The 11,884-nt window shown below is 24.8% G+C and overlaps 1 protein-coding gene across 1 annotated transcript in view; it reads right to left on the minus strand.

Moving 5' to 3' along the window:
- The window catches only part of LOC142320292 (lachesin-like), a 339,547-nt gene extending 330,649 nt beyond the window's left edge, over nucleotides 1–8,898 (minus strand). The window contains exon 1 of the mRNA XM_075358000.1: nucleotides 8,799–8,898. Within this exon, the coding sequence (XP_075214115.1) occupies nucleotides 8,799–8,883 (85 nt within the window). The 5' untranslated portion in view covers nucleotides 8,884–8,898. The remainder of the gene's footprint in view (nucleotides 1–8,798) is intronic.
- Between the last annotated feature and the right edge of the window lie 2,986 nt (nucleotides 8,899–11,884).

Genomic DNA, 11,884 nt, shown 5'->3' on the forward strand with positions numbered 1-11,884 from the left:
GTAGAAAATTAATTTCAGTACTAAAAATTTAACTGATTAGTTTTTAAATCTCTTTCACTGGTATACTATTTCTAATTTTTTTTTGACTTTTTATTTATAAATTTTCAATTATTTTTTTTTCAATATCTTGTAGATTATAGTGTTAAGTTTTGTGAAACTGGGATTATTGAAGCATAGTAATTAAGTAAGGGATATTTATTTATTTATTATTTATTTTTTTACTTAGTTGTTAAACATTAAAAATTGTAATTTAGGCATTATGTAAAGTTTAACATTAAAACTAATTCATCAGTTTCATAATTACATTATTTAATATTTCACAGATTATTTTATATCATTTTTTTTTTTTAATAAGCCTATTATTTAAGCTATACATTCTATTATTAACTATTGTTAATTTTTTGAAAGAAGTACAACATGAATACTTTTAGCAAAATCACTACGTTAATGTATCTTTTTTATTTAATAATTCTATTTACGTTTTAGAAAATGTAGTTCTATAATACTTGAAATTAATTTGAAAGTAATGTTTTTGTTCATTATTTTTATTAAAAAATATTATGACTATTAATATTATTATTATTATTATTTCTTGTGGAAATAATAAATTGGAAAATAGTAAAGTGGAAACCAATATGAATACTCTGTTTATTTTGTTGTCTACGTCTATATACAAGATATATAGGAAACAATGAAAATATTTAATTTTATTAATTTCATTGCTAGGTTAATATTAATTTTAAAATAATTAAGAGTAAAAGTATTTTTTAAAAGTGTACACAATTTTATAGCTGTAGGAATTTTTCCTACTTCAATAATGTTATTCGTAAATGGGAACATTAAAATCGCTTAATAGTTTAGTTAATAGGGATTTTTTTTGCAGAAAAATTAGTAGAGTTTAGGGAAGTATATGGGGCTGTAGATTACTGTAAGTATAACTTTTTTTTATGAGAGAGAATTTTCGCGAACTGGACAAAATGGCAGCCGATTAAAGATAGTGAAAATGTTTTTTTTCAATTTTGTAGGCCAACTTCCTAGACAAAAAAGGTTATGAATAAACGTTGTAGAAATTAATTTAAGCCATTAATCGTTGAATTTAGCTAATTAGTTACTGGAAAATAGCAGAAAAACCGTTAAAAATTGCCCTTATTTACAAAGCCAATATTTATTTCAAAAGTAATTTTTTAATATTTTTATTGTTTTAATAATTAGCTCTTGGAATTTCGAAATGAACAAGTGGTTACCAAAGAAAATTTTTTTATTCGTTGTTGAGATATGTTAATTAGTTTATAAAAAAGACTTTTCAGGCTACTGTTATTATTTTGGCTATTTCAAGTGCAATATATTCTTCAAGACATGTAATTTCAAATGGTGAAAAGTTTTAGACCTTGGTAAAGTTTTAATAAAACTTGTTTAAACTTCTTTGAAAAATGAGTGAAAAATAGAGAGTGATTTTGTGGTAGTCGTGGAGTGCGAAGCGGTTAGCGGCGTTTGCACGCGAATAAAGCTGAATTCGTAACTTCAAATCGGCGGAGTGCGAAAAGATCACTTTATCTCCACGATTTTTGGACGGATCGAGACAATTTTTTTGGAAAAAAATTTAAACAAAAATTTTTTTTTAAATTATCTTAAATTTAATGTATTTTTTGAAGCAAAATTTATGAACGTATATAATAGTTTATTAATGTACATAAATTTATGAACGTATACGAGTAATATTAATCGAATCCAATCAACATATATTAATTAGACCGTATATTACATAAACGCTCTTCATAAATAGTATTCTGTCTATGTTCACAGAGATGGATTTTACAGACAGAATTATAATTATGGAGTGCACTCATATTCATTAATTGCAACATATTACAGAGATTATAATTTAATTTTACGAATTGTTTTCATCTTCAGAAAGGAAGAGTGTGGTAAGTACATAAAAGCCGACTATATCTGAGATAATACGTAAAAACTGATAGCGCGATAGTTATTATTTTTTAGTGATATCCCACTTTAAAAAAAAACATGTACGAGTTAATTTTTAAAACAACAAAGATAGTAAAAAAGTTATTTTTGCAGTAAATATTGGCTTTAAAAAAAACGGCCATTTTTAACGGTTTTTCTGTTTTTTTTGTTTTTTTTAATTAAAAAAAAAACCAAAATTCACTAAACTAACTAATTAACGAAATTCCGCGTTTAAGGGCTTAAATTATGCATACTGCAAATGCCTACAACTTCTATTTAGAACTTTTTCGCCTAGGAAGTTTACCTTAACAAAATTGAAATCCGATTTTCAACACTTTTGAACGACCGCCTTTTGTCCTGTTAGCGAAAATTTTGTCCAGTCGCATATAAACAAGTTAAGCTATCCCTGATCTACAACCCCATGTAATTCCCTAACTGTACTAATTTTCTTTAAAAATCGACTTTTTTGTCCTCCCGTTGACTGGACTATGTATAACTAGTATAAATACTTTCATTCAGAGTAATTTTAAGCAGTAAATAGTATATATTTATACTATTACAATTTATATTCTTGTGTAATCCTGTAATCCTGCTCAGTCTTTTGTAATCCAACATGAACAGTTTCGTTTAAAATACACAGAAGTTTTTAAAATTAATAAATTGTTCTTCCTGAATATGCATTTTTAAAATAGGAGGTGTATCAAATAAATTAATAACTAAACAATTACAATATGAAATGTTTTATTATATTAATTATTTAAAGAATTTATACTTTTTTAAAATAAGTTATTAACAGTAATATCCATTTAAATGATAGAATTCGTAAAGCTGAATCTGCTGTAATCTTTAACCATACAGAAGGTTCCAATTTTCAAGAAAAAATTTGATATTTGTAAATAGATTTTTAAGCATAGAGAATTACAATTATAAATAACATAATAATAAATATTCGGGTTTTAATATTATGTGATAATAAAAACATTATTGAGCTTTTTATATTTTCTCCTACCTATAGAATTTATAATATATACTGGCAATAAGAAAAATGTTTTTTAACATGAATTAATAGTTGTTATAATTCACTTAAATGTCTAAAATAAAAGGATATATAAAATATGTAATGTCTATTAAAAATTTGTACTATACGAGTACACTTCAACCAAATATGCGATGATACTATTCCAAACTACTAACTATAACCAAAATACGCGATGAAAGGAACCGCTTTTCATAACGTTCATTAGATTTGTTCCCTATAAGTATAATGTTAAGGAACCTAACTCTGGGCATGATAATTAAATGAATGAACCAATTATTTTACATGATAAGCTGCTGACACTCTCTATAGGTTAATTCCAGAACGAATTTGTATTAATTAGTAAAATTCCCTTCAACATACTTTCTTTGAAAAAACCTAGTAAAAAACATGGGTAAAAATAGAAACAAAAATCTATTTTTTTTCTTTATTGTTTGGAGATTGACAATGCTCTAGATCCAGAATGGTCTACATGTGTGGGGATATTGAAATGTTGGAATATAGAGGAGTTCCTCTAAAAAAGGTTAGCCTTTTTTAGCTGTTTGGATATAACGCGTGTGTTAAAAATAAAAACGTTTTATTTCCACCTTTATTAGATTTAAAACAATAATAATTTCTATCAAAAAACTACCGTAACAAAATGACTGAAATTAAATTTTTTTCTAATAATTTTTTTTTATACTGTAATTATGCACGATTCAGAGAAAATGTTTTCATTCTTTTTCTCATGATCATAGTGATTAATTTTTTTTGTCGACTGTTGGTATTATACGAATATTTTTGATAGAAACCAATACATTTACAAATCTCTTAAATACATTACCGTTTTACTTCCTTGTACAAAGTAAAGGAAGTATTGCGATCGCAAATTTCAACGAAAATATCCATTTTGGTCATCCTTGAATCCATTTTGACTAGTTTCGGCGTGACGTCTGTACGTACGTACGTATTTATATCGTATAAGTCAAAAACGATTAGCCGTAGGATGTTGAAATTTTGGATTTGGACTGTTTTAACATCTTAGTTGTGTACCTCCTCTTTTGATTGCAGTCGACTGGACCAAAAGTGTCCGAAAAAGCCCAAATTCAAAAAAAAGATTGGATTATGACTTTTTCTTAACTGTAGTAATCAGTTCTCATTGAGTGCTTTTCAACGATTAACCATAAGTGGTGCTGATTATCATTGGTTCCAGAATTATAGCGAAATAAAATTTTAATTAGTGAGATATCTGGATTACACAATTGGTTCAAATCCAACTTCATCTCATTTTTTTAAACTATTTTTTAAAATTTAAATATATTGATTTATTAATAATTAATAAATCATATTAATTATAATTAATTTAAAATTAATCTTATTAATTAATAATTAATGGATTGTATAAAAATGTGTAAACGTAATTTATTAGGAGTTCAGGCAGTCATGTGGTATCTCCACATCAAGTTTTGCATTTTGTAGTTTAATGAAAAATCTCTTAATTAAATCAACTAGCCAACAAATTAAACTAATTTAATTTTCTAATTTTGGTTAGGTTCAGTCTATATTTCTTTTTTTTCATTTAATTAGCTGTGTAACTAAAACATCACTGATTTGCTTCCTCTCCGACTAACTTGATCTCTTATATATCCCTCAATTCTCTTTTTCTCTAAGTCAGATATTAATTTTTATATAAATTATCCTCCCTTCTGTTTACAAGAAAGATATTACTTTTTTTAATTTTTAAAAAAATTATTACGATGTTAAATATAATTTAAGAATTTTCGGGAGAAAAATATCGTATACTTTATTTTCAATATTTACTGTATTGCATTATAGTGTAAGAAAGATTTATCAGAAAAAAATACACATGTCAACTAAATTTCAAAATAAATCCGTAGTTTTATAGAAGTTATGGTTAGGTTTATATTTTACTACAAAGAATAATAATAATCTGTTTGATTATAACCTTTCCGAGTTAAAATTTTAAGAACAAAAATTTATTTTTTTCAACATACGGTTTCGTATAGACATTAAGCCATGTGTATAGTACTAGCAGGCTGATTTCTAGGATTCTTATAGGCTTATGGGTTTAACTTGTGATAAAAACGTAAGATTATTCATACACTATTGCATTCACCACATCATTCTCTTAAAATTTCTTAAAACAAACACCAGATGTTAAAACAAAGTAATCGTAAAATGAAAATTTTTGTCTTCACTACAGAAAAAGAAAACACTTTTTTATTAAAAAACAAATAATAAATTGGAGAGAAGTCTATTAAAATAGGATTAATTAGTAAAATACTAGGCATAATTTAATATTACAAACGAAGACAAAGATTTATTTTAAAACTCGCTCTGAAGAATATATTAAATAATATAATAAATAACTGAAGATTTAACTCAATAACTGAAGAATTTTCACAAAGGATCTTTGACTTTTTTTTTGTTAAGTTTTTTCATGATAAAGTTTTACCGCTTTTTTCGTGCACTAAGCGGTATCTGATATAGACTTTATGAAATCATTTCATTTTTTCTCATAACTATCTTTTTTAAAAATAACATAGTTTTTATGTACAATTTAAAAAAAAATAATATGATTGAGATTATAAAATAGCTTGAAAAGGATTTCAAAATACCACTATCAAATGACAGCATTTTCCAACCGGAGTTAAAGGTAAATTTATTTTTATAAATACTTAAATAATCATATATTTTAATAATTTTTTTATAATAGAACGATCATAATTTTAGGTAAACATTGCTTATGTTATTTCATCAACGTTTTGTTACAACATTTGTACGAAAAGATCTGGTGAATCTGATCGATAATTAGTTTATTAGGGATTATGATTTAATTTTTCCTGAAAATAATGTTATATATGGTAAAATTATTTTATTGTAAGCATTTTTACACAAAAAATAGCGTTAAATTTTACTTTTCTATATAGTTTTGACTTAAAAGAGTTGAATTTTAAATATTACGGATCTTTTAAACAATAAATTTTAATTAATGATTACCGAAAATTGTTTTTAAGAAGTATTTATAAATTTACATTTTCATTTAAGTGGTTGTGAATTTAGAGAAACATAGTTCCTCCTTAAATCATGTATTTAAATATTATAAGTATTTCTATTCAATACAAACTTTTCATTTTCTATTTTTTTCCTAACGTGTACGTTGCAACCTTTATAGTGAACTATAAACAAACCCCTCCCACAGTCCAATGTGATGAGGTTGATATGTATGACATGTAAATGAGATGCAGTATTGTACAAACTCAGGCCGACCATTCCTGAGACGTGTTGTTAATTGAATCCCAGCCGTTAAAGTAAACCGGTATCTACTGTCTAATAAAATAGAGCAACTAACTAACTTTTACTAGGATTCGAACCTAAGAACTTTGGAATTAAAAAATCAGCTGTTAAATAACTGATTTGTGACGACGAGTTAACCGCTAGACCAGAGGAGGGCTTTTTTAATTTAATAAAAATTAATGTAAAATAAGATTTTAATAGAAAATGAATAACCAAATGGTAATAATTATTCATATTTAATAAATGACTTTTTCATATAAAGACCATAAGCGTAAATAAATGCAATACAGCCTAATTCTCTTTAAAATACAACAATGATTATCTTGAAAAGTATCGTTTAGTCATTATAATGTATTTCTTTTAATCGTATAATATTGAAAATTCGTTTAAATAATAATAAAGACAAAAAAATATATCATATACTTAAAAATATAGTTCCAAATCTTTTATAAGAATCATTAGGTGTTATTTTTATGAATATCTATACTATTATTATATTATTTAAATTAGGATAATGTTTGAATCAAATTTTACACAGTAGAAGACGTCTGTTAAATCTAGAAGTGATATTTTCCTTATTTCTGTAACGTGACAGGAATAATTAACTGGAAAATTCTTAAAAGTGTCTTCCATAATATTCCTAAATCTAATAGATCATGTATTAGTATGACGTTTATATTCAGGATTTGTTCTCACTTGCCTTAATGAAAAATATTCGAGCAATTTTTTATTTATTTTGAAGGGAATTATATCGCAATTTATTTCAAGCTTGAAAAGTTGTAATTAGTGTTGATTTATTCAACGCATCATCTAAAATAACAAGAAGGACTTTTGATAAATATGCAATCTTTTTTATTAAACAATTATTTTGATGGTATGCTTTAAATATTTTCTTCTGTAATTATTACGCATTCATAATTTTATTTTAGAAGACAAAAATTTATCTCCGTATATATTTATTTATTAAAATAAATTTACTCATTGTTACAATTAGTTACTTTTTTTTTTTACAGATGTACGATAAATATTTTCCGATTAATGAATTCTTTAAAAAAATTATTAATAATTATTCTCTATTTTTCATCGCTTATTATGTTTTTTAAATATACTTTTTTATTTAACCGTTAATAGTTAATTATTATTAATACTATTAATAGTATTAATATTATTAATACTATTTTATTAACCGTTTTTATTAAAAAGTTTTACTTCAATTGTTAAACAAAAATATACTAAAATAATTGCCAATAAACACTGAAGGATTCCGTAAAACCTTTTTGTTTGAAATTTTTAAAACCGGGTTTGATGATTTGTTTAATATTGTACTAAAATATTTCCGTAAAGTTGATTTATTAAAGTATAAATATTAAATTACTAAAATAACAAAAAATTATATTTTATTTAAATATTTTAGTCGGGTTCACTGTAACAAAAAATTGTAATTTTAATCAAAAATATTTATGAATTAAAGCAAAGTAATGATATTAATAACTGCATGTGCAGGATATATCCTTTACGGATTTTTTTGAGTTTTCCATGTTTTCCACTACACAAGCTAGTTAATAAAAAAGTTTATTTTTGTCATCTAGATTATACTCGTATATTATACACTAATGTCACTAATCTGGTTTTTATAAAAAATATAATACGCGTTATTATAAATCTATATAATAAAATTTATATAAAAAATAAATAAAAATTTCAAGTTTGTAAAAAAACAAATATTCCAGTATATTTAAGAAATATATGATAAAAATTAAAATTCTTGCTAAATCGATAAACTAAATGTTTAAATTATGATGATTTTAATATCTGAAATGTTTCAATGACTACACACATAAGTATAACCAAACTAAGAATACTAATTATCACAATGAACTGCTACATTTAATCATTTCTAACAGATAAACCGCATAAACGGTGACTTTGTTTTTGAATAATCAGAGTAACAGGTGTCTTAAGGAGTGGACGCCTCAAAATAAAGTTTTTTAAAAGTTCATGTTTGCGAATTATGATTTTATATTAGATCGTTAATGAGGGTTAACTGTTTATAAATAGATATTTTAATTAATAAAATAGAAACCAAATCTACTGTTTATAAGTTTACGTTGACAAATCAAAAAAATTGTATTGAAATTTCTTGTTGAAATGTGTATTTTATATTCAAACAATATATTTGTTTGAACTAAAAGTTGTTTATATAATTAAAACAATGAAAAATTATTTTCTTCTTCAAAAACTGTCAGAAAGTTGTTCCAACTGCTTTACAGATTTTAAAAAGAATTATTTAGTGGGTTTTAAAATATTTTTACTTCTTTTTTCTCAATACACATAAGTTAGAGAATGTTTTCAGTTTTATAACTAATTTTAACATTTATTACTTTCGTTATTCTTTGACAAAATTTTTTTTTTTAATTTATATTTGTAAAAATATAAATTGTAAAAAAAGCATAATTACATCTTTATTTTAATTTTAAACTAGATTTAATTATTTTTTCCTTACCTCTAGACGGTTGTGCAAAAATTAATAACGAGGAGGATAAAAGTATAATAAACACGTGTAGAAATACAACACAATTTTTTCCCATGTTGTCTATTTTTACTTTACACAATATACGAAAAAAAATTATATTAGTTCATAAACTTCACAAAACAACGGCTTTTTTAATCGGTGATTTAAGAATATGCTATCAGAAGCCTTGAAATACAGAAACGACCACAACGGAGTCGCAAGCCGACTGAACGTAGCCGACTCTTCAAACTTTACGCGGATATATCCGCGCGGGCGCATAACAATCCAATAGCCATGCGTACGCATTTATTTTGTTTACTTTATTATATAGCGTATTGGTCAACAAAACATATTTAATATCATTTTAACGTTAAGGATAAATGAATTTTGTTTATCAGATATTATCACGTGACTGGATATCAGAAAATTGTGTACATAAACCAAATGTCATGATGAATAAAGAAGATTGATTCTTGATTTTGGTAAAAGAATTAAGGGGACCGCTAATCAAAATTTTTATAACAGATTAAGGGAAGTGTGGTGAACGTGTTAGTTCAGTTAAATTTAACTATACTGGTAGGATCGGACAGTCATGATTGTTTTTACATTTTAACTGTGATTTTTTAATCTTTTGACTTATGCAGTAATTTTATCTCCCGATGATGGCTTTCTAGTAAGCCAAAAGATCTGAGTACATATCAACGTGCTGGTAAGGGGGATTACATTAATTGTTAATTTACATAAATATATTTATTTATCAGTATTAGCATAAAATGTTATATTACTTCGATATTATGATGCAATTTTATGTAGAGTATTTAAGATGTTAACCTATAATTGTCTACTACTTTTTTGTTGCACTTTTTTATAGTTCAGAAGAGTTATTCATTTTAATCAAATAGATTCTGTAACGTAAATGTGATAATGGAATTTTATCAGTGTATAAAGTGTCAGTGTAGAAATGTCATTTAAGTTCATATTTTGGCTGAAGAAACTTAAATTCAAAATGCTAATCTATTTTCTTACTTAATTTGCTTGTTATATTAAATAATTCGATTTTTTTTTTTTCTTTTTAAGTGACAGAAAAAGCACTTATACAACTCAAGTTTACAGATAAGGACGACCTTTATAAGAAAAAAATGGAAATAATTTTAAAACGTAGTTTTTTGATAATTCGTATTTTATAATAAAATAAATTGAATTTCATAAATGGAAACTTATTAAACTATTTAAAACAGAAAGATATCTTTAGTAAATAACCTAATATATTTATAATTGAATTTTAAATAAGATGTAATAGAAAATACAGCTTTATCCGTTAAATAGTTCAGCGTTACTCGACTGTGAAACTGAGGTATGAAACAAGTCCTCAGATCGGCACAGTGAAAAACTTAAACTAGACTACACTAAGGACGTACAATCTCTTATGTTCCAAAAATATTCATCATGATGGTTCAACCTGAAACCACATAATCCAGAACGAGGAAGAAAACGAGAAAGTACAGTGAAATAATTATCATTAAGGAACATTGGTGAGGACTACAAACCCTTAAGGCCTCCTTCCCAATGTAGGTGGTTATCCCTATAATACCTCAGAAGATGAACATTAGTTGTAATATGTAAGCATGGGAGGAACAAATTACAGATTTTGCTAGGATTTTTGTTTACCATTGTATGATAATCTACCATTAAGAATTAAGTTTCCTTATAAAATTAACCCATCTAATAATAGATACAATGTTCAAAGGATTGGCTTCACCTAATGCCGATATTTTTGGTCACTAAAAAAATCATATTGGACAATAAACCATAAAATAAAACCGGACTATAGGTAGAAACAGTATTTATATTCTTTACATAATAGTTTTCTTTCATAATTTTTATATTTTAAATTTACATTATTTACTACAACCGTAGATGACTCAAAATTTTCGTAACTGACCAGTTTTCAACATAAATTACATCTAGGTGTAACATAATTTATCATGCCAAACTTTCTCCATCATAAGTCAATTTGATTTTATACGTTATTTTAATTTACGTTTGGCTTAATTTACAGATTAAAGTAAGCCAATTGAATTACTGTTATGGCAGGTCTAATAATGTTGATTTACCTTTTATTTAAACAAAATCTGCTTAACTGATGAAAAACAAACAAAAATTTTCAAAATTATTGTAATGTATGCTTCCATTTAATGATATCTTGCGCAATATCGTTATTATTATTACTATTGTTGTTTTTTTAAGGATTATTACTTTTAACTTGTTTTATTTGAAATGTATTGGTAATATTGTGTTTTTGATTTTGTATGTTTTCATCTATGTGTTTTTGTTATCACTCCATAGCTACCGTATTTAAAGTTCTAATTATTATTTTTTTGCATTTGAATATATAATTATTATTATTATTATTGTATTTTGAATATTGTGTTTTTAATTTATATGTGAGTTGTTGGCTTGTGGCTATTCTTATGTGAAGTTATGTAATATTGTGCAACATACAAAGGTTTTGTGTAACTGTTCTGTTGCACAAACAAAACAAATAAACAAATAACAAATTATTGTTATTATTATTATTCCAACGTTAACATAAAAATATCAGTTAATAAATCATCAAGAGTTTAATTTTTTTTTTTTTTTAAATAAATAGTATTTTCTAAATTTAACACGTGTATGCTTATTTAATAAATATTTAATCTCTAAATAATTTAAAATATATGTATTGAATTATTACGGTGACTACTGTGTTTTCTGAGTAAAGTATCTTACTTGTTTTAAATTAAAACGCATAAAAATTAACCGTGCATCTAAAAAAGGAGTAGAACAGTTTTATTGTGTAAAAGTACATACGTTGTGTTTGTTTAAGATGTTTTAAGAAGTTAACCTCCGAAATATTATTTGAGTTCATATTATTTTGTACTTTCTAGGGAAATTATAGTACTACTTTGATTTTAAAATGCAGTGACACTTTTAAATTCATAAACCTAATTTTATAATAATGAAGAAAAATTATTTAATAATTACTCTACGAGGAGGTAGAAGAATTTCAAATAATTTATAAGGATTATTTGTTAAAA

Source organism: Lycorma delicatula, chromosome 2, assembly GCF_047948215.1.
Source record: "Lycorma delicatula isolate Av1 chromosome 2, ASM4794821v1, whole genome shotgun sequence".
Lineage (NCBI taxonomy): Eukaryota > Metazoa > Arthropoda > Insecta > Hemiptera > Fulgoridae > Lycorma > Lycorma delicatula.